The 21,818-nt window shown below is 59.2% G+C and overlaps 3 protein-coding genes across 12 annotated transcripts in view; all 3 read left to right on the forward strand.

Moving 5' to 3' along the window:
• SCAMP3 (secretory carrier membrane protein 3) overlaps positions 1-15,427 on the forward strand; it is a 30,016-nt gene extending 14,589 nt beyond the window's left edge. The window contains exons 2-10 of one of the 3 annotated variants that reach the window (XM_058701953.1): positions 10,111-10,238; positions 10,556-10,633; positions 11,503-11,625; positions 11,720-11,840; positions 12,872-13,000; positions 13,658-13,817; positions 13,920-14,021; positions 14,576-14,693; positions 14,967-15,427. In XM_058701953.1, the coding sequence (XP_058557936.1) occupies positions 10,173-10,238; positions 10,556-10,633; positions 11,503-11,625; positions 11,720-11,840; positions 12,872-13,000; positions 13,658-13,817; positions 13,920-14,021; positions 14,576-14,693; positions 14,967-15,113 (1,044 nt within the window). In that variant the 5' untranslated portion in view covers positions 10,111-10,172 and the 3' untranslated portion in view covers positions 15,114-15,427. Of the gene's footprint in view, positions 1-9,994; positions 10,239-10,555; positions 10,634-11,502; positions 11,626-11,719; positions 11,841-12,871; positions 13,001-13,657; positions 13,818-13,919; positions 14,022-14,575; positions 14,694-14,966 lie in introns of those variants that run through there. The other 2 variants (XM_058701952.1, XM_058701951.1) reach the window with 2 other exon arrangements.
• CLK2 (CDC like kinase 2) lies at positions 96-9,597 on the forward strand. Of its 7 annotated transcripts, none has more exons than XM_058701948.1 (13): positions 96-379; positions 2,013-2,182; positions 3,492-3,717; positions 4,408-4,492; positions 4,841-4,907; positions 5,080-5,196; positions 5,983-6,149; positions 6,898-6,992; positions 7,690-7,819; positions 7,925-8,007; positions 8,172-8,251; positions 8,438-8,528; positions 9,065-9,597. In XM_058701948.1, exons 2-13 carry the CDS (start codon positions 2,013-2,015, stop codon positions 9,248-9,250), a joined length of 1,497 nt encoding a protein of 498 aa, XP_058557931.1. In that variant the 5' UTR covers positions 96-379; the 3' UTR covers positions 9,251-9,597. The 7 variants fall into 7 exon arrangements, with proteins under 7 accessions (XP_058557931.1, XP_058557929.1, XP_058557930.1 ...); XM_058701946.1 differs by having other exon boundaries at positions 97-379; positions 3,489-3,717; XM_058701947.1 differs by having other exon boundaries at positions 97-379; positions 4,405-4,492.
• A 425-nt stretch (positions 15,428-15,852) lies between the features above and the next one.
• Positions 15,853-21,479, forward strand: ENTREP3 (endosomal transmembrane epsin interactor 3). Of its 2 annotated transcripts, none has more exons than XM_058701938.1 (12): positions 15,853-16,599; positions 16,797-16,853; positions 17,090-17,200; positions 17,306-17,425; positions 17,570-17,677; positions 18,183-18,358; positions 18,486-18,585; positions 18,916-18,985; positions 19,163-19,714; positions 20,210-20,278; positions 20,381-20,634; positions 20,727-21,479. In XM_058701938.1, the coding sequence occupies exons 1-12, from the start codon at positions 16,375-16,377 to the stop codon at positions 20,898-20,900; spliced, it is 2,016 nt and encodes a 671-aa protein (XP_058557921.1). In that variant the 5' UTR covers positions 15,853-16,374; the 3' UTR covers positions 20,901-21,479. The 2 variants fall into 2 exon arrangements, with proteins under 2 accessions (XP_058557921.1, XP_058557922.1); XM_058701939.1 differs by having other exon boundaries at positions 15,854-16,599; positions 18,186-18,358.
• Positions 21,480-21,818: the final 339 nt, after the last annotated feature.

The raw sequence follows: 21,818 nt of genomic DNA on the forward strand, positions 1-21,818 counted from the left end.
AGGACGCGGCGGCGTGCACGCCCTGGGGGCGGGGCCCGGGGCAGCTGGGCGGGGGCGCGGGACGTGCGTACGTGCGTGCGTGCGTGCGCGCTCGCGGCGGCGGCGGCGGATCGGAGAGGCCAGAGCCGGAGACCGAGCTGGGATCGGGCCCCGGGCGGGGGCGGTGCGAGCGGCGCCGAGCGGACCCTGGGGGCGGGGACGGAGCCGGGGCGGGCGGGACTGGAGCGGAGCCCGGGAACGAGGCGGGAGGTCCCAGGGTCTCGGGTCGGGGGGGTGGAGCCGCACTTCGTCGCCGCGGGGGTGCCGGGACTCCGGCCGCAGTGCCGCCGCCATCACGGACTTCCTGTGGGACAAGCGCACGGGCCTCGCCGCCAGAACGGTGAGCGCGCGGGCTGGCGGGCCGCGGGGCCGCGCGGAAAGATGGCGACCGCGGGGCGGGCGGGGGTAGCCTTGGGCTGGGGGCACGGCGGCGGGCCGAGAGGAGAGGAGGAGGGTAGGGACCTGCAAAGCGGCGGAGGTGAGGGGTAGGGAGCAGAGGTGAGAGGTGAGCGTGCCTTGGACGGACCCGGGCGGACCCTGGGGGACCTCCAGCAAACTTGGGAGGGGCCCGAGTAGGGGAAGGGGTGATGGAGCAGGGAGGGGAGCGGTTCCCGAGAGGAGAAAGAGCAGAATATCAAAGTTGGAGCAGGGCTGGAGATGAGGAGGACCCGCCGTGTCACTGGGAGGGCATGGAAGGAGTTTGACTCCAAGAGTTCGTTCTGGATCTCCTGAGCGAGAAAGGAGGGGGAAAGGTTTGTAAGTTGGGAAAGGTAAACTGCAGGTGCTTCTGGTGGGGAGGGGCGTGAGAAACTTTGGTGGCAGTGTGCCGTGTGCCGAGAGGATGTTTGTGTGGCTGTGCTGAACAAGCTTGGGTTACCCTGTGGCGGGGGGTGAAATCTGCAGCTTGCATCTTTGCCACAGGCCTTCTAGACCAGGACCGAGTCCGATATCACCCTCCTCAATTTGAGGAGGTTGGGAAGTAGAAAACTCCGAATGAGAGCCAGATGTTGGAATCGTTAAGCCTTTCCACACCTAACCCGCACCCCCCCACCCCCCCGCCGCCCCCAAGACTTCAGTCCCTGGGCCTGTTTAATTTTATTTTGCTGTCATATTTTTATCTCTCTGGATTGTGACAGTGATTTCTCTCTCGATTTCTTTCCTTTAAGGAAGAAAAGCATTTGTGCACCATGCCATTCCGATTCCAATAACTAACTGGAAGGAGGCCAGCTTTTAGCCAAGCGGTGCTGATACTAATTAAAAACCAGTTATTATTCTCTATTTCCTAAGCAGGAGGGGAGGGGCAGATGGAAATCAGACTGCAGCTTGGGGCCTTCCGTATTAAAAACTTTTCAGGGGAGTTTGGCCAGTGGTGATAGCCAGTGAGAGTTGATTAAGGCAGTTCAAGAGATCAGACCCAAATCCCTGGAGCCTGCTTACATTTGGTGTATACCACCACATGTAGAAACCAGGTATGCCGGATTGCTGCCCACAGGACACAGAATGGTCTAGTTGGGGAGGTAAAGATGCACTCTTAATTGGAAAACGTGTACTGTGATAGCATGTGCTAAAATGTTACCCTGGTGGGTTGTGAGGAACTCGCATGGAGTCGATGGGGCTTAGACTCCGGCGAGGGGTGAACTGTGGCAGTGCCCGTCAATTACACAGCCTCACCTGGAATGAGCTGTGGCCCCGACCCGAAGACTTCACGGAGCCAAGTTTGAGGAAAGTCCATGGAGCCATGAGAGGAAAGGGCTGGGGGCGCGGGGCAGGCTCCTAGAGTTCTCTACCGGAGTTGTCAGGTGATAGGTACTCCATCGAAGAGGAATCGTGAGCACAAGGAAGTCGTGGGAGGTGGAAAGGGGTGGGAGCGGCAGCAGGAAGCGGCTTCGCGCCCCTGGGGGAGCCAGTCCTTGCAGGGGAGCTCCGAAGACTCCGAGCCCTTCTCCACTGTTGTCTCTCTCCTTTTCTTGCAGATGCCTCATCCCCGAAGGTACCATTCCTCAGAGCGAGGCAGCCGGGGGAGTTACCACGAACACTATCAGAGCCGGAAGCATAAGAGACGAAGAAGCCGCTCCTGGTCAAGTAGCAGTGACCGGACCCGGCGGCGCCGGCGGGAGGACAGCTACCACGTCCGTTCCCGGAGGTGACGCTTCAGGGGGGAGAACCCCTCCTCGGGGTCGCTCACTCATGTGTTTATTCAGCAGAGATTTATTGCTTAGATGCTGAGCGGTTGGGGTAAGGGGCCACTCAGGACCGTTACCAGAATGAGCCATTTGCAGTGTGGTGTTAAGAGTGCTATCACAGGGGCGCCTGGGTGGCGCAGTCGGCTGAGCGTCCGACTTCGGCCGGGTCACGATCTCGCGGTCCGTGAGTTCGAGCCCCGCGTCGGGCTCTGGGCCGACGGCTCGGAGCCCGGAGCCTGTTTCCGATTCTGTGTCTCCCTCTCTCTCTGCCCCTCCCCTGTTCATGCTCTGTCTCTCTCTGTCCCAAAAATAAATAAAAAACGTTGAAAAAAAAATTAAAAAACAAAAAAAGAATCAAACGCCCAACGACCGAGTTACCCAGGCGCCCCTGCCATTATATTCTTAACTTCTGACAACCTCTCCGTAAGGCAGGTAGTAGTAATACCCACTTTACACATTAAGAAACCGAGGGTCACCGGGGCGCCTGGGTGGCGCAGTCGGTTGAGCGTCCGACTTCAGCCAGGTCACGATCTCGCGGTCCGTGAGTTCGAGCCCCGCGTCAGGCTCTGGGCCGACGGCTCGGAGCCCGGAGCCTGTTTCCGATTCTGTGTCTCCCTCTTTCTCTGCCCCTCCCCCGTTCATGCTCTGTCTCTCTCTGTCCCAAAAATAAAAATAAAAAAAAAAAAAAAAAAAAAAAAAAAAAAAGAGTGCTGTCATAGAGGAAGGGCGTGGTGAGGGGCTGAGGAAGCATCTAGCAGGTTTGGTTGGATTGGGGCAGGATGTGTAATTCAAGAACCAGGGTGAAGCGTCTAGGGCGAAGGGAGAGGAAGTGTAAAAGACTAGTGTCTAGAGACAGCTAACGATATAACAGGCAAGACAAAGTGAGGTCTGCATGTCCAGCAGACCATGTGGGAGGGGTGGGTTAAGGATAGTTTGCAGCAAGATTGGATGTCAGTCAGGAACGACTCAGGAAAGAAATGGCTCTTTGTTCCATCTGTTATGTCACTAGTGGGGGGCGGGGGAGGCCCCCAGAGGGAGTGCCTGTGTCCCTTCGGGGGTCTTGGTGGCATGCAGGTGTGGGGATCCTCGTCTGCTCTTAATGATTTCACTCCTCTGGTCCTTGGTCCTCAGAATGACCCCATGAGTGTCTGAGAGCACTTCTTCCAGCATCGTTCTTTGTCCTTGTTGAGGGAGGACCTCGTCCTGTCGCGGGGCAAGGAGTGTGGCCTGAACAGATGCACCTAATGGGTGTCTGTTGTCCAACAGCAGCTACGATGACCGTTCATCGGACCGGCGGGTGTACGACCGGCGATACTGTGGCAGCTACAGGCGCAACGATTACAGCCGGGACCGGGGAGAAGCGTGCTACGACCCGGACTACCGGCACTCCTATGAGTACCGTCGGGAGGACAGCAGTTACCGCAGCCAGCGCAGCAGCCGGAGGAAGCACAGGCGGCGGAGGCGGCGCAGCCGGACGTTCAGCCGCTCGTCTTCGGTGAGTGCTCGCCCAGGCCCTTCCTCTCCCCACTCCTCTCCGGCCCTCTAGGACCCTGGTAAGTGAGAAGTACCCTTGTTTTTAGCTGAGCACTGGGGCAGGAACACTGAGGCGGGCACTGAGTCTCTGCTCTCTCGGAAGCTCTCCAGCTCTCGGAGGGCCCTGGAATCTGCTTTGGAGGTGGACGGGCACGGAGCATTTGTACCCCGGTGCCTTCCTCGGCATGCTGGGCCTGTTGTGTTGGGGACAGCTCCTCTGTCCCGGACGCCTCCACTCTGTAGTGGAGACCTTGCCTGTGAATTGCCTTTCTCCCCCAAGCTCTGGGCTCCACGGCCCCTCAGTAGGTGGGCTCGGGTGGGGGCAAAGGGAGATCGGTGCCTGCCTGGAAGGGCATTGTGTAGAGCATGGGGTTGCGGGTGACATTGGCAACGACACCACTTCTCTGCTCTGCCCGTTCCTCTCCCTGTTCCCGTTTTGGGTTTGGGGACTCGGGATTATGCGCCGCTCTCTCTTCTCACCCCGATCCGCCTTACTGCATCTGACGTGTTCCCTTCCACTGTCCCCCATCATCGTCTGTCCCCCCTGGCTGGGCGCCTGTGACCGGTGACCCCTCCACCACCCACCCCGCCTCCCTCCGGCCCCCGCTCCGACACCTGGCTTGCTCCGACCCCCCCCGCCCCCCGACAGCAGCACAGCAGCCGGAGAGCCAAGAGTGTAGAGGACGACGCTGAGGGCCACCTCATCTACCACGTCGGGGACTGGCTACAAGAGCGATGTACAAGCCAAATCGTAACAATCCTATAGCCTGTAATGGTCCCATAGCCATCCTAACGTCCCGAGCCAACCCAAGTCACAGCCTCTTGCCTTTCCTCAGTGGTGTTGTTTATCTGGGTGGTTTGAGTTGCTGTTGAGAATTGACCTCTGCTGTCCACTCCCAGCTCTCATGGCCCCTGGGTTAAAGGTGGTGGGAATCACACAGGGGTGTTCTTCCCCTGTGACCATCTGTATCTGTTCCCCCTTCCTTCATCTCACCCCAGGTTGCCGTACCCTTTTTTCTTCCAACTCAGCTCATTCCCCACCTTCTCTCCCTCCCTCTCCCCGACCCTGCTCTGTTTCATTTCAGATGAAATTGTCAGCACGTTGGGAGAGGGGACCTTCGGCCGGGTTGTCCAGTGTGTCGACCATCGCAGGTAACTATAGCCCCTCCCTGCTCCGTACTCCTAGGCGTGGCGAGGTGCTGAGGGTCAGTCTGGGGGTGTTTTTGCTGATTGGCCAAAGGTAGGATTTCTTAATCCCCGGACAGCCCCGTTCGTTTTGAGATGTTCTTGATGACCCAGCAAAAACCTCTTCTGGCCACCACAGGGGTGGGGCTCGAGTCGCCCTGAAGATCATTAAGAACGTGGAAAAGTATAAGGAAGCAGCTCGACTTGAAATCAACGTCCTGGAGAAGATCAACGAGAAGGACCCTGACAATAAGAAGTAAGCAGCAGAGGGGTTTGGGGGGGTCTGAGAGGCTCCACTCCTGTACAGGAGAACCAAAACCCTCCCGGCCTGGCTTAGGCAGACAGGGGAGTCCTGGGCCTTCTCATCCATTCATCTTTTCGTCATCATCTTAGACTAGTAGGACATTAGGGCAGGAAGAGAGGGTGTGTGACATTGTCTAGTCTGTTCTCCTTGTTTTCAGGGCAGTTAGATTGCTCTGCACTTTGGCTCCAGCCAGGGTGGCCTCTGTAGAGCTCTGCCCTGGAAATGGCCCTGAGACTGAGAATCAACATTTTCCGTGAAAAATCGCTTGAGCTTTTTGGTATCTAGAACCGTGTTGCTGAGGCGACAGACATTCACGTGTAATATTTGTGTCCACGCGCCTTTTGTAAGCCCACGTGGAAGAAGGGCATTAAGGAGACGGCCAGTATAAACACGGGGCCCACTGGCAGCTGGTGGTGAATGGATCTCAGGAGTGGGAGCCGGGGTCAGGGTTTAGGAATGACAGTTTGACAGTTCATGGTCCACACCGGAGACCGGCACCAACAGCTCTTCAGCAGATGGAATCTTTTTTAACTATTTAAAATGATGCAGGAAAATGGTATGAACCTTGGGTCTGCCAGAAAGGCCGTTCGCTGGCCGAACTGAATTGTGTTGGTCATACTGCCTGGCAGGTTTTTACACGCGGATGTGGACTCAGCAGCCCTGCAGCCCCTCCTTGTTGGAAGGGTGGTGGGCAGATAGGAGCTCATCAGACCTCCCCCTTCCCTCATCTCTTCTCAGCCTCTGTGTCCAGATGTTTGACTGGTTTGACTACCATGGCCACATGTGTATCTCCTTTGAGCTCCTGGGCCTTAGCACCTTCGATTTCCTCAAAGACAACAACTACCTGCCCTACCCCATCCACCAAGTGCGCCACATGGCCTTCCAGCTGTGCCAGGCCGTCAAGTGTGAGTGGGGCGGGCCGAGATGGACTCTGGGGCAGCCCCTCCCTCTGTTGGGCCTCTTCTGTGTCAGGGAGCAGTGGTGAAGCCCCTAAACTGTCAGCTCTTTCATTCACTGTCATGTTGACAACTCCTTGACTCCTTGACCAGTGTTCTCACCGTCGTTGATTGGTCTTCCTCCACATCCAGCCTGGCAGGAGCTGGGAGAGAAAGCCTTTGAAATCAAAGCAGTGATTGGCTTACCTCTTTCTTCCTTCATTTCCCTTTCTTGGGAAAGTAGAAGTCAGGTTGCAAGCACAAAGAGACAAAAAGTCTGCCCGAGCTAGAGGCTTACATTTGTCTGAGCTGAGATGCTGTTTCCACCAGAGCAGGTGCGGCCAGGGACTAAGGCAAACAAGGGGCCAGATGGGGGGTCCAGACACAAGTACATGGTTCCCCTTGGGCCTTCCTGACTATGCAGTTTCTCAGAGTTGAATGCACGGGACGTCAGATAGGCACGCACATCAAGGAACAGAACTGCAATTCTGTAGCAAACTCTTTGTACGTCAGTTGAGAATCATGTTTGTTCTCTGATACTGATAAGCATTGTGCTTCTTAGACCAGGCATTTCATTTGGAAGTAGGGCAGAAAGCAGCCTAGTGATTCTGGATCTGCCTCCTCACCAGCTTTGAGCCAGGTGACCAAGCTTGGGGTCACTGGTGCCAGTTAGCCCTGGCCACCTGGAACAACCCTGACCTGGTCTTCTCCCCTGCAGTCCTCCATGATAACAAGCTGACACATACGGACCTCAAGCCTGAAAATATTCTGTTTGTGAATTCAGACTATGAACTCACCTACAACCTAGAGAAGGTAAGATGGACAGGCGGCCGGGCCTCAAAGCCCCTCTCTCCTCCCTGTTACTTTCTCCCATGTTCTCTCCCAGTATGGCTCTGACTAGGTAAGCCCGAATACCAAAATAGAGTGAAAGGGAGAGATTTAAGGGGTGCTTGGGGGGCTCAGTCAGTTAAGTATCCAACTTTGGCTCAGGTCGTGATCATGGTTCATGAGCTTGAGCCCCCGCGTCGGTCTGTGTGCTGACAGCTTGGAGCCTGGAGTCTGCTTTGGATTCTGTGTCTCCCTGTCTCTCTCTGTCAAACACAAATAAACATAAAACAAATTTTGTTTTAAAGATTTAAGAAGATATAATTTGGAAGAGAACTTGGAAGGAGGAGCTCAGAGAACTTTCCAATAGAGAGCAAATGCTTTCAAGATACTTGGTTGGGACTTTTTTTCTCTGTAGGAAAGCTCAGTTCTGGACCTGTTTTCAGAAGCACCGTAGTACCAGTGCGTGGGAAATGTCCGCATACACAGGGACTTGTGTGCTCTCCCATGATCCCACTCCTAAGTTACCTGCAGGATACGGGGAAGCTGTAAAGCAGATTCTCCTTTGTGCATGGGAGCAAGCAGGGGGTGAAGTTGCTTTTTTTCAGGCTTGAAAGCACTCTAAAGAGTAGTGGTAGAATCTTGGTCTCAGGTGGCCAGGTCCATCCTCCTGCTCTGCTCCTAGAAACGAGACGAACGCAGCGTGAAGAGCACAGCTGTGCGGGTGGTGGACTTTGGTAGTGCCACCTTTGACCATGAACACCACAGTACCATCGTCTCCACTCGCCATTACCGAGCACCAGAGGTCATCCTCGGTGAGTGGGGGCGAGTAGGGGAATGAACTCGTCCAAGGGTGGGCAGTGGGGAGGGTGGGGCCCCCTGAGCACCGTCTAACACCTTGTTCCTCCCATTCCCACTAGAGTTGGGCTGGTCACAGCCTTGTGATGTGTGGAGCATAGGCTGCATCATCTTCGAGTACTATGTTGGCTTCACCCTGTTCCAGGTAAGCGGTGGGGTGTCTTCTGTCCCCACCTGGCATTTTCCTGCCTGGGTTGCTTGTCTGCCAAGGGCCTGTCTGCTCACCCCTCCCCTTTGCTAATCATCCCGGAAGCTGGTCCTCAGCAGCCCGTGTGCAGCACTGTGCTCAGTTCTGTCTTTGTTTCGCAGACGCACGACAACAGAGAGCACCTAGCCATGATGGAAAGGATCTTGGGTCCTATCCCTTCCCGGATGATCCGGAAGACAAGGTGAACCTTGAGTTGGGGGGAGCTTAACCCTTTTTCCTTTCTCTCCTCGAAACTGGTCGATTTCACATCATTTTCTTTTTTCTTTGACGCCTTCCCTCCTCCCAGCTACTGTAAGATGGGGGAATAAGGGAAATGTCCCCCAACAAAAGGAACCTCCTGATTCCTCAACCTCCCCTTCCCCTCTAGGAAGCAGAAATACTTCTATCGGGGCCGCCTGGATTGGGATGAGAACACATCAGCAGGGCGCTACGTGCGAGAAAACTGCAAACCACTGCGGGTGAGCCAGGCTGGGGACACCTTGCGCCCACTGGCCAGAGGGCATTTCCTTCTTCAGGTGGTTTGCCCCTGGAATGCACTTCACAAGAGAGGGTTAGGAAAGAAGGGGGAAAACTGAAATACCCCTTTGGGTATTGTAGAGATACGAGGGAGTGGTTTTGTGGAGGGAAGGAGGTGAGAGAGCCATGGATTTCTTGAGCCAACCAGAGATCACAGTAATGTCCTGGGTTCTGTAGGTCAGACAGAAAAGAATAAACCACCTTTGAAGAGCTTACATTTTAACGAGGAGCTAAAGAAGATTCATGACGTTGACAAGGATATACAAGCAGAAAGAACCTTCAGAGAGTATGAAGGAGTAATTGTGCTAGTGGGAGGGAGTTGAGCAGTAGTAGCCGCAGCACTCGTGAGGTCGTGTTCCCAATCGTATTCATAACGGCACAGGCTTGGTCCTCTGAGGTTGAAAGTTAGGGCCTTGAAGAAAAAGGGCAGGAACTGTAAGGCGTCGTGCCTCACCTTTTCCCTGCCCTCCACCACCAGCGGTATCTGACCTCCGAGGCAGAGGAACACCACCAGCTCTTCGATCTGATTGAAAGCATGCTAGAGTATGAACCTGCTAAGCGGCTGACCTTGGGTGAAGCCCTTCAGCATCCTTTCTTCGCCCGCCTTCGGGCTGAGCCGCCCAACACCAAGTTGTGGGACTCCAGTCGGGATATCAGTCGGTGACGATCAGGCCCTGGGCCCCCCTGCGTGTCCTGCAGCAGTGGGTGTCCAGTCCAGGACACTGGTGCTTTTTTATATAAGAGAACAGAGCCGGAGCCAGCTCCTTCCTTCTGGCTCCCTGTATACCTGTGAATATGTGAAATAGTGTAAATACGGAAGAACTTGTACCTACTGCTTCGTCCCCAGCCTTGTACAGAATGCTGTTCCTTCCCACACTCTTCCCGCCGTCACCTGCCCCCTCGCTGTTGAGCTGGACAGGGCAGGATGAGGTGACCGGGTGGCATCTATCCCGTGTTTTATAAGGAATTTTGTACAGTCTTTGTGAAATAAAAATGACGTGCTTCATGCGACCCCCACCCCTGGAGTTCGAGGTCTGGGACGCTGGGCCAGAGGGATGAGAAGACCGGCCACCCTTCTGAGTTTGTGGACCCAGGCGGTCCATCCTCCCCCCTGCACCGTCCTGAGCCCAGCCGCCGGCTCGTCCGGTGTGTCGCGAGAGGGTTGCGGTGGCCGCGGCCGGGGAGTTCCTGTGGGCCAGTCGGGGGCGCTCGTCTGAGTGCTGTGCCGGGGGGCGGGGGCCCGGGCCAGCCGGACTCCGGGTGCGGAAGCGTGCGCAGGGCCTGCGGCGGCTCCAGCCGGTTAGCGGGCCCGCCCTCCGACGCGAGGCCCGCCGGGACGTGTAGTTCGTTGCGGGGCGGGGCCGCGGCGTCACGTGGGGCGCTTCCGTCCTCGCCCGTAGCGGAGGCGCAGGCGCAGCCGGCCGCCGCTGCGGGGATCCTCGGGACCCTTCCGGTCCCCGCGGCCAATCCGTGCACGGCGGAGCGGGCGGACCGACGGGAGCGGAGGGAGCCGCCGCCGCCGCCGCCGCCGCCGCCGCCGCGCAGGGGCGTGGAGGGCAGGGGCGGCCCAGGCCGCAGTTGCAAACATGGCTCAGAGCAGAGACGGCGGAAACCCCTTCGCCGGGCCCGGCGAGCTTGACAACCCCTTTCAGGTGACGCCGGCCTTCTTTGGGTAGCTCGGCCGACTCCTCTCGCTTCTGGACGGGCTAACTTGTTGTATTCCCATTCCTGACATTTGTGCCGGGGGAGGGCCGCCACGTGGGGGTGACGGTGACTCCAGACCAGTGAGCACGCGGGGGGCGGGCCGTGCCCCTGTAAGGAGCTGGTGCTAACAGAGCGCGGTGAAGGGTTTGGGGCAAATGTTGGGGCAACGGCGTGGCCTCCAACGAGCCACAGGCATTAGGAGAGGCCCCCGTCAGTTCCCCCAGAGGCACCAGGTGCCCGCTGAGCCGCAGCTCTCTGCCCGCAGGACCCAGCTGTGATCCAGCACCGACCCAGCCCGCAGTATGCCACCCTTGACGTCTACAACCCTTTTGAGACCCGGGAGGTGAGGTTCTGGAGAGGATAGGATGACAAGGAAGGGGAGGGTGTGCCAGTAAGCTCACTCTGTCGGGATACAGGGGACTTTTCTGCATGCAAAGGAAGGGCCACTGTGATCTTAACTCCCTGAGAGAGGCGGGTCCGCCCTGGCCTGCCTAATCCTTCTGGAGACACCAGGGTCAATGATCCCGTTTGAGCTCTCAGTGGTAGTCCTGGCCGGGGGTGGGGGGGTGGCTGGAGACTGACAGGGCCTGAACCAAGGCTGTGTTTGGGGAGGCTTCTTTGAACAAAATAAATTATGGGACTGGTTGGAGTTGAGTAAACGAGTTATGCTTAGGTGTGCCTCCAGAAGGCAAGCAGTGAGGGCTGGACCTGTTGTTCCACTGGAGTAGAAAGTGCCGAGACTTTAAAAAAGAGAAAGAGGGGCGCCTGGGTGGCTCAGTCGGTTAAGCCTCCGGGTTTGGCTCAGGTCGTGATCTCGCGGTCAGTGAGTTCAAGCCCCGCGTCGGGCTCTGTGCTGACAGCACAGAACCTGGAGCCTGCTTTGGATTCTGTGTCTCCCTCTCTCTCTCTCTGCCCCTTCCCCACCCCCGCCACCCCTGCCCTCCACGCTTTCTCTCTCAAAATGAATAAACATTAAAAAAAAAAATAAAATAAGAACCAAGAGCTTTAAAAAGTGGAGGGGGTGGGTTCGGTGGATGAGTGTCTTGAGTCCCGGCTAAGGAATTGGATGTGAGGGGTGGTGAGGGCTGACCGGTTTGGCTCTCTGTGGGGGAGGGGGCGGGGAAGGGGACCCAGATGCAGAGGTAGACAGTCTCTGGATACCTGCGTCGGGAGGGATTAGGTGATCCCTAAGGCCTTTTCCAAAACCAACAGCCCCCACCAGCGTATGAGCCTCCGGCCGCGGCCCCGTTGCCTCCCGCCTCGGCTCCCTCGTTGCAGTCCTCCAGAAAGCTCAGCCCTACAGAACCCAAAAACTATGGTTCCTACGGCACCCAGGTAAACAGCAGGTGCGAGTGGGGGCGGGCTGTGGGGGCCAGACCTGGGCCCAGGGCTCACATCTCTCCCCCCTCCCCCCGCACACACTGGGCAGGCCTCAGCTGCAGCAGCCACAGCCGAGCTGCTAAAGAAGCAGGAGGAGCTGAACCGGAAGGCCGAGGAGTTGGATCGGAGGGAGCGGGAGTTGCAGCACGCCGCCCTGGGGGGCGCAGCCGGTAAGCGGTCCGTGGGCGGGGCGTGTTCCACACTTTTTTTTTTTTTTTTTCAACGTTTTTTATTTATTTTTGGGACAGAGAGAGACAGAGCATGAACGGGGGAGGGGCAGAGAGAGAGGGAGACACAGAATCGGAAACAGGCTCCAGGCTCCGAGCCATCAGCCCCAGAGCCTGACGCGGGGCTCGAACTCACGGACCGCGAGATTGTGACCTGGCTGAAGTCGGACGCTTAACCGACTGCGCCACCCAGGTGCCCCTATTCCACACTTTTAAGGAGCAAAACGAATGTGAGCGAGTGGGCTCTGGAGCCACCTTGCTGACTTTGAATTTGGGCACTAACTGAATTTGGGTTCTCCCTGCCTATGAGTGCTTAGGTAAGTTACTTAATCTTGAGTGCCTCAGTTTTCTTACTTTTTTTCCTAACATTTATTTATTATTGAGAGACAGAGACAGAGCGTGAGCAGGGGACGGGCCGAGAGATGGGGAGACACAGAATGTGGAGCAGGCTTCAGGCCCTGAGCTGTCAGCACAGAGCCCGACGCGGGGCTTGAACCCACAAACTGTGAGATCACGACCTGAGCTGAAGTCGGACGCTCAACCGACTGAGCCACCCAAGTGCCCCTCAGTTTTCTTACTTTTTGAAAAAATACTTACTTATTTAAGTGATCTCTACACCCAGCATGGGGCTTGAACTCATGACCCTGAGATCAAGAGTCACACGCTCTTATGACTGAGCCAGCGGGTGCCCCCGTTTCCTTGTTTGTAAAACAAAAGATAACATAACGTTTGTGCTTGTTGGACAGGACTGTTGTGAGAGGGAAACAAGGCCATCCGTGCAAAGTGCTTGACAGTGCTTCGAAGCCGCAAATAATAGAAAACAGTGTCAGCCTTGTTTTTGCCACTCTCTTCTGTCTCCTCGGACCCTGAACTGGAGATGGAAGAGAAGACCTGGGGTGGAAGAGAGGATGGTGATTCCTTTGTTGGTCTCTGCCTCACGTCTGGGGTCTTCCCGCTCTCTCTGTGCCTTGCAGCTCGACAGAACAATTGGCCCCCTCTACCTTCTTTTTGCCCAGTCCAGCCCTGCTTTTTCCAGGACATCTCCATGGAGATCCCCCAAGAATTTCAGAAGACCGTATCCACCATGTACTACCTCTGGATGTGTGAGTAGTGACAAGCCTTTTCTGGAGGAAGAGTGCAGGTAGTACCTTTACATCTTTCCTGCCCCGGTGCCCACTCTCCGAAAACTCAGCATTTCATCTCTGCTCGACTTTTGAGGGTTGTTTTTTTTTTTTTTTTTTTGATGTTTATTTTTGAGAGAGAGTGTGAGCAGGCGAGGGGCAGAGAGAGAGAGAGGGAGACACGGAATGCGAAGCAGCTCCAGGTTCTGAGCTGTCAGCACAGAGCCTGATGCAAGGCTCGAACCCATGAATGGTGAGATCATGACCTGAGCTGAAGTCAGACGCTCAGCCGACTGAGCCCCCCAAGCGCCTCTCAACTTCTGAGTTTAAGGCTAATTTCACCAGGAGTTTTCCTGGGTTACTCCTTTTGTAGTATCTAGAAGCTGTTCTCCAGCCTCCTAGCAAAAGTGCGTTCTTGTCTTCCCCCGCCTCTTTTTGTTCCGGTGCGTAAGCATTTTCTGAGTCCTTTAAATGTCTTTGCAAAGAGACCTGTCTCCCCCGTTGGGTTGAGGATTTGGTGAAGGCAGGAGTCCTTTTCCTTACTCTGCCGTATTTGCCGAGGAGGGTGTGGGGGGCTCCTGTGGGAAGGGGGGCTCTCGTTGCCATCCGGGCTCACCATCCTGCACCTCCGTCCCTCAGGCAGCACGCTGGCTCTTCTTCTGAATTTTCTTGCCTGCCTGGCCAGCTTCTGCGTGGAGACCAGCAATGGCTCGGGCTTTGGGCTCTCTATCCTCTGGGCCCTCCTTTTCACACCCTGCTCCTTTGTGTGCTGGTACCGGCCCATGTATAAGGCCTTCCGGTAAGCTGAGGCCAGGGGTGGTGGAGAACCTTAGATGGGCCCCACGTCTGCTGCTCCTGCCCTAACTCTTCTCCCACCCTCCCCATTTTTTCTGTCCCGCAGGAGCGACAGTTCATTCAATTTCTTCGTGTTCTTCTTCATTTTCTTCGTCCAGGATGTGCTTTTTGTCCTGCAGGCCATTGGCATCCCAGGTTGGGGGTTCAGGTCCGTGAAGCTGCCATCCACCCTCTCCCTTTCCCTCATTCCGCCAGACCAAGTCAGCCCTGGGTCCTGGGGTAGGGGTTGTTCAGGAGGAGGAGGTGTGGTGTTTTACGCTTGGGAGGTGCCAGCTTCACGAGAGAGATAGGACCTACTTCCAGGATAGAGAGCCCAGTCAGAATTCTAGACAGGCATGGGTTTGGGGGAGGAAAGGTGCATGTGGTCAACCTGAGACGGCTTCCTGGGGGAAGCATGCGTAAGCACTTTTGAAGAGGGGACAGAGACCCCTCTACAGAAAGGCCTGTTTGGAGCGAGGATGTCTGGAAAGGCTTGGAGAGCCCGCAGCCAGTCGTTCAGAAGCTGGAAGTGAACTTTGAAGAGAGCGGATGTAGTTTGGGATCCCGGTACTTGGAGAGCCACCAGGCTGACAGGGGAGCGACCCCTGGTGGGATGGGTGGGAATAGGGCACGTTTGCTCCCTAACCAGCCAAGAAGCCGGGAAGACTGAGGCCCTGCCGGGAGTGGCCCCTCTTCACCGCCGGCCCCTTCCCCTCCTGGCAGTGGCTGGATCTCCGCTCTGGTGGTGCTGAAGGCCAACCCGGCGGTGGCCGTGCTCATGCTGCTGGTTGCCCTGTTCTTCACTGGCATCGCTGTACTGGGGATTGTGATGCTGAAGCGGGTGAGAGGCTGTGTTCGAGGTGGGGAGGTGGGCGGGAAGAGTGAGATCATGGGCCCCGAGGGGCCTGGGGAGGGGCGGCCATTCTGGAGGAAGTCGGGAGGGCCTGGCTGACCGGAGGAGGCTTCTCTGCTAATGGACCTCTGGGGAAGTGTGTGTGTGTGTGTTTTGGGAGGGAGCCAAGGACGAATGGAGTGGCAGCGAGTGCTGGTGGTGATGTCGGCTGGGGATAACGGTAGCAGAGCGCACGGTAATGACCGCGCCATGTACTTGCAGATCCACTCCTTGTACCGCCGCACAGGTGCCAGCTTTCAGAAGGCCCAGCAAGAGTTTGCCGCTGGGGTCTTCTCCAACCCTGCGGTGCGAACCGCAGCTGCCAACGCAGCCGCCGGGGCTGCCGAGAATGCCTTCCGAGCCCCCTGACGCCCGTCGGGGCTGCCCTGGCCCTGCCGCTCGGGGGAGCTCACTTAGCCCCCCTCCCTGAGGTCTCTGGGACTTGGTGAGGCGCGCTGCTCGAGGCCTTCTTTCTAGTGCCCCCCGCTCCCACGGCCGTGACTGCTGACCCTGACTTCGGGGTGCGGGGAGCCCACTGTGACCCAGTCTCCGCTTGCCCCGCCACGCCCCAATTAGGCCACACTACTGCCAGCTCTTACACACCCCAACCCAGCGTCCCTCTGCTGTGCCAAGGCTGTTGCTTCGGTTATTTAAATAAAAAGAAAGCGGAACTGGAACTCAAATCCCCGTTTCCGGCATCTTTATTGGGAATCAGGTCTTTGGAAGAGAAAGCGGAGTGCGGCGGCGGGGTCTGAGGCCGAAGCAAAGCGTGAGCTTCGAAGGGAAGGCCGGGCGCGGGCGGCTTCGCCACCGACGGCCAAGGCGCCGCCGCCCCTGCCAGGAACGCCGCGGGCCCGGGGCCCGAGGGGCTGGGCGGGGCCGGCGCGGGCGCCCGTTCCCGGAGTGCCCCGCGCCGCCCCCGCCCCCGCCCCCGCGGGGCTCCCCCTCCCCGCCCCTGCGCGGGGCCTGCGGGCGGACGCCGACTCCCGGGGTGCACCGCGCAGGCTCCGCCCCGCCCCCGCCCCCGCCCCCACCGCCCCCTCTGCGCGGGGCCTGCGGGCGGACGCCGACGCCCTGCTGGCACCGCGCAGCCCCGCCCCCGCCCCGCCCCGCCGCGGGGCAGGACCTGCTGCCGCCCGGGACTGGGGAGCGCAGCGAGTCGCGCGGGGGGAGCGGGGCGGGCGGCCGGGCAGCCGGCGGCGCCCCGGCCTCTCCCCGCCAGCCGGTCTCAGGCCCCTGGGACCCCTCCCCGCTTCTTCCCACCCGCCCCGTCCTGCCCCGCGTTCCCGACCGCCGCCTCTCCTCACGCCTGGACCTGCCCTTCTCGGCGCCCCCGTTCTCCAGGGAGATGCGATGAGCCGGCGCCCCCGCGTCCTCATCGCCGTCCCGGGCACGGTGCCCGTCCGGTGCCCGTGGTGGGGTGGGAGTCCCCCTCGACCCCTTCGTGACGCCCCTCCCTTGGGCCCCCGCCCAGCTGGAGGCCCTGGGCCATGCCCCAGGGGACGCATCCGGGAGGTCGGCTCTAGAGCGAGGAGGGTGGAGAAGAGAGAGGACGGGGCCTTGGGCGCCTCTGAGATGCTCCCAAGCGCCGGTGGAGCCCGAGCGAGGCGCAGGCAACCGCGCGGCAGGCATGATGCCCTCGCCCAGTGACTCCAGCCGCTCGCTGACCAGTCGACCCAGCACCCGGGGCCTTACCCACCTCCGCCTCCACCGACCCTGGCTGCAGGCCCTGCTCACGCTGGGGCTGGCTCAGGTGCTCCTGGGCATCCTGGTGGTCACCTTCAGCATGGTGGCCTCCTCCGTCACCACCACCGAGAGCATCAAGAGGTCCTGCCCATCTTGGGCTGGATTCTCGGTGAGTTGGGTGCACGGTGGTTGGGTGGGGTAGTTCCTGGGGCCCCACCCCTCCACACTAGCTGCCAGTCCAGGAGCTGGTCCCTCCTCCCTCCTCTGGGCTCCTGGTTTTCCTATAGAGGTGGGCACACCCTGTGGGGAGGGGTCACTCAGGTGCCTCCCCCTGCCAGGCTGAGCCTGTACCCACTCTGTCCCCAGCTGGCGTTCTCCGGGGTAGTTGGCGTTGTGTCTTGGAAGCGGCCATTCACTCTAGTGGTAGGTGTTTAGGGTCTGGTGCCCACCGGGAGGCAGGTGCCCAGCACCCGAGGGGAGGCCCACAGACGCCTGGGAGAAGCGAACTGGTTGTGCAGTTTGTGCCTGCCAGGCATGAATGTCTGTGAAGGAGGGGCCCACCCGTGGTAGAGGATACCCACCCGTGGTAGAGGGTGCCCACCCGTGGTAGAGGGCACCTCTGAGGGCCCCAGCCCTGAGTGTGCACCTGATTCCCCCAGGTCTCCTTCTTCTCCTTGCTTTCGGTGCTCTGTGTCATGCTCAGCATGGCTGGCTCTGTTCTCTCCTGTAAGAACGCTCAGCTGGCCCGAGACTTCCAAGACTGCTCCATGGTGAGACTGAGAAGGGAGAGTCAGAAAGAACTGGTTGGGGGAGGTGTGCAGGACCCCTGGGTTTGTCCTGACTCAGGCTGCCTCACCCTCCCCACTCCCACTCAGGAAGGAAAGGTCTGTGTGTGCTGCCCCTCCATTCCCCTGCTTCGGCCCTGTCCAGAGTCGGGGCAGGAACTGAAAGTTGCCCCCAACTCCACCTGTGACGAAGCCCGAGGGGCCCTCAAGGTGAGCATGCGCGCCCCACCTCAGCCATTCCTTTCTCCCCCACCATCCTGGTTTTCACCTTTGCCTCACGGGCCCAGAACTCGGGGGATTTACCCTTCCCCGGGCCCCTCTCCCATCCGTCTTCCTCTTTCCTCTTTCCTCCAGAACCTGCTCTTCAGCGTCTGCGGGCTCACCGTCTGTGCCGCCATCATCTGTACCCTCTCAGCTATTGTCTGCTGCATCCAAATCTTCTCCCTGGACCTCGTGCACACGGTGAGGGGGAGCTGGGGTCAAAGCCAAGCAGGTACGATGGGGGCAGGGGTGAATGTGCTGGGACCGGGCTCGAGGGGATGGGGGCTACGGCACCGGCTTCTGCGCACCGGAGGCTGCAGGCCATTTATCAGGCACGTCTAGCATCTAGCGTAGCGGTGTCGAGGGCGTCCAAGGGAGGACGAGGAGGAGAAGGACAGGGAGTGGGGAAGTATGTGACCCAACAGTGAGACCACAAGTTGGGCGGAGTCCAGAAGGAAGGTCCTAGGTGGGGATGAGGATAAAGGGTCAGTGTTGGAGCAGGAGCAGAGGACGGGTGGCAATTCTGGACAGAGATGGGGCCATAAAGCCAGGACTTTCTAGACGTTAGAGGAAGAGCTGGTGCTGGCTGGGGGCGGGGCCGGAGCCCAGCTGCCTGAGGGGGCAGTGCCAGGACTCCTTGGAGGGGTGCAGGAGCCTAGGGGCCGTGTGCCCAGAAATCGGCCTTGCTGACCTGCTTGCTCCCCAGCAGCTGGCCCCAGAGCGCTCAGCCTCAGGCCCCTTGGGGTCTCTGGGCTGTACGTCCTCGCCGCCAGCCCCTCTGCTACACACCATGCTGGACTTGGAGGAATTTGTACCGCCGGTGCCCCCCCCACCTTACTACCCCCCGGAGTATACCTGCAGCTCGGAAACAGACGCCCAGAGGTGAGGCCTGGCAGAGTCCTGCGGGGGGGTGGGGGTGGGGGCAATGCAGCCACCTGCGTTGGCGGGGAGGGAGCTTTGTGGAGTAGGAGTGCTCTGCCAGGCTCCTTCCTCTGCCTCCCCCTCCCAGCATCACCTACAATGGCTCCATGGACAGCCCGGTGCCCTTGTACCCTACTGATTGTCCCCCTTCTTATGAGGCCGTCATGGGGCTACGAGGAGACAGCCAGGTGAGAGCGGGTCTCGGTGTGGCCTGGGGAGCTGGGGCAGAGCCTGAAAAGCTCAGTGAGCCATTGTCCCTGGACACAGAAAACAGTAGTGCTCATGGTCTTTGTCACCCCAGCACGTCCAGGGTCATCTTTGATCTCTCCTTGGTAAGGTCGGGAGGGAGCAGGAAGTACCATTTCTATTTTAAAGATGTGGAAACTGAGGCCCACATAGCTGACGCGCACAAAGTGACAAAGCTGGACTGGAATCTGGGTGTCCAGAGCTCTGTCCCGCACACGGGGTGGCCAGATCCGCGTGTAGGGCTGGCCCCTCGACACTCGTGTTTTCCGCAGGCCACTCTGTTTGATCCACAGTTTCACGACGGCTCCTGCATCTGTGAGCGCGTGGCCTCCATCGTAGACGGTGAGCAGAAAGCGGGGAGGCGGGCACGGGCCGGGCGGCCTGGGACGGCCGAGCGAGCTGGGGCCGGCTGGGCGGCTCCGTGGAGCCCTGGACTCGAGCTGCCTCCTTGGAGGCGGAACCGTGGGCAGAGTGGCCCCTGATGGGCCGGTACCGCCCCGCGCCCCCTGCCGCCCACAGTGTCCATGGACAGCGGGTCTCTGGCGCTGTCCGCCATCGGTGACCTCCCCGGGGGCTCGAGCCCGTCGGAGGACTCGTGCCTGCTGGAGCTGCAGGGCTCCGTGCGCTCCGTCGACTACGTGCTCTTCCGCTCCATTCAGCGTAGCCGCGCCGGCTACTGCCTCAGCCTGGACTGCGGCCTGCGCGGCCCCTTCGAGGACAGCCCCCTGCCGCGGAGGCCCCCCAGGGCCGCCCGCTCCTACTCCTGCTCCGCCCCCGAGGCCCCGCCCCCTCTGGGGGCCCCCACGGCCGCCCGCAGCTGCCACCGGCTGGAAGGCTGGCCTCCCTGGGTGGGACCCTGCTTCCCCGAGCTGAGGCGGCGGGTCCCACGGGGCGGCGGCCGGCCGGGGGCGGCAGCGGCCCCCCCTCCCCGCGCCCCCACTCGCCGCTTCAGCGACAGCTCAGGTTCCCTCACCCCCCCGGGGCACCGGCCTCCGAATCCGGCTCCCCCGCCACCGCTGCTGCTGCCACGGTCCCACAGTGACCCGGGCATCACCACCTCCAGCGACACCGGTGAGCATCCCCCCCCGCCCCCCACCCAGGGTTCAGGAGCAGGCGGGCGGTCAGGGGAGTCTGGGGCCAGTGATCCCGCCAGGATCTGGGACACCGTTGAGGTGCCAGAGGCGGAAAAAAGGGTGAGTTCGCTCCTGCCCGGGGCACTTCTGGAGTGTTCGCTTCCTGAAAACGCACCATCATAACTGAGTGGCTGAAAGAGAGGATGTCTGAAACCCCATTCATCCCGTGACTGGGCCGGAGTTAGTTACCCCCCCAGGCCTCAGCTCCCTCCCCCCTCCCCTAGAGGTGTTGGGCAGCACGGCAGGTGCTCATCACTGCCCTCGGGGCTCTGGGAACTGAGGGGGGTGCGGCCACCTGCGAGACCACCTTAGTTCCTGTCCGGTGGGCAGGCTGCTGAGGACGGGGCTTGGGGGCTGGAGCTCTCCGCCCGAGGGCGGTGCGCTCAGTGGGTGTGTCCACTGGGCCCTTGCACCTTCTCCATCTCCTCCCCAGCTGACTTCAGGGACCTTTATACCAAAGTGCTTGAGGAAGAAGCTGCTTCCGTTTCCTCTGCAGATACAGGTGAGGCTGTGGTTGGTGCCCGGGGAGTGCTGCCTGGCCCTATCTGCACCTCCCTTCCCATCTTCTCTCTCTCCTTCCCTCTCTCCCTCTCTCTCTCTCCAGGGCTCTGCTCTGAAGCCTGCCTCTTCCGTCTAGCCCGCTGCCCTTCTCCCAAGTTGCTACGTGCCCGCTCAGCCGAGAAACGGCGCCCTGTGCCCACCTTTCGAAAGGTCCCCCTGCCCTCGGGCCCTGCACCTGCCCACTCCCTGGGAGACCTGAAGAGCAGCTGGCCAGGCCGGGGCTTGGTCACTCGTTTCTTCCAGATGTCCAAGAAGGCCCCAGACCCCAGTGGCAATGGGGCCCATGGGCTTAAGCAGGTAGGAGTTAGGGGAGTCTGGGAAGATAACCCAGGAAAGCCTGGGGCTTCAGGCTGAACCACACTGATGGCCTCTCCTGTGTCCCCCTCTAGGCGCCCCACAGCCCGTGGGGCCGGCCAGGCCGAGAGAGCCTCCACCTTCGAAGCTGTGGCGACCTGAGCTCTGGCTCTTCCCTGCGGCGCCTTCTGTCTGCTCGCAGGCTGGAGCGTGCCACCCGCCCCCACAGCCTCAGCCTCAACGGGGGCAGCCGGGAGACAGGGCTCTGACCTGGGCTTCTTGCCACTGTGAACAGATCCGGGTGAATGCTGGGGCCACAGGCACCAGCTGGTTGGGACCAACAACCCCCAGCACCCCACGCACTGGCTGACACAAAAAGAAACCCGCTGAACACCCCCAGAAGTATCCCTTTGCCTCCTACCTCCGGGGGCTCCTGCTGCTTGGCTCTGCCCCTCTGGACCAGGGGAGCTGCTGTCCTGTGCTGCATGGGCATTCAGGCTGTGGGGGAGAGGCCCCCGCTTACAGCATTGGAAGAGGAAGATAAAGTCTTATCCCCCAGCATGAAAGAGCTCTCTCTGATTTGACAGGGACACTATGGCCAGGGCAAAGGCATGGCCCAGTGCTTAAGCACAGGGGGCTGTGTGCCTGGGCAATGGGGTGGTAAGGCATGAAGAGTCCAAAAAATCTGGGTGACTCTCAGCTCTGCCACCTCTAGCTGCATGACCTTGGGCGAGTTATTTAACCTCAATTGCCTGATCCATAAAACATTGTGAAGATGAATGTTTGTAAAGCTCTGAATACACTGAATAAGCCTTCAATAAATTTCAATTTTCCCCTTCTCTTCTGGATCATCTTGGTCACCGTTGAAATTTGTTCTGGCATCCTTCATAGTTAAGAAAATTGCCTCAAGACATTTATTTCCAGCTATCTGTGTTTCTCCTCCTTTTCATAGCAAAATGTTTTCTCTCTTCCTGCCCTCCACTTCTTGAACACTCCAGTCAGGTCCCATCCCCACCCCTCCCCAGGCACTGCTCTCGAAAAAGTGTTCGGTAGCCAAAAAGGTATCAGACCCAGTGGCCATTCCCCTGCCTGCATGTCTCTTGACCCCTGAGAAACGTTTAACCCGGATAATTAGCATCTTTCCCCTTGAATTTTGCCCTTTGAAGACCTCATGCTCTCCCATTTTT

The sequence above is a fragment of the Neofelis nebulosa genome, chromosome 15, assembly GCF_028018385.1.
Source record: "Neofelis nebulosa isolate mNeoNeb1 chromosome 15, mNeoNeb1.pri, whole genome shotgun sequence".
Lineage (NCBI taxonomy): Eukaryota > Metazoa > Chordata > Mammalia > Carnivora > Felidae > Neofelis > Neofelis nebulosa.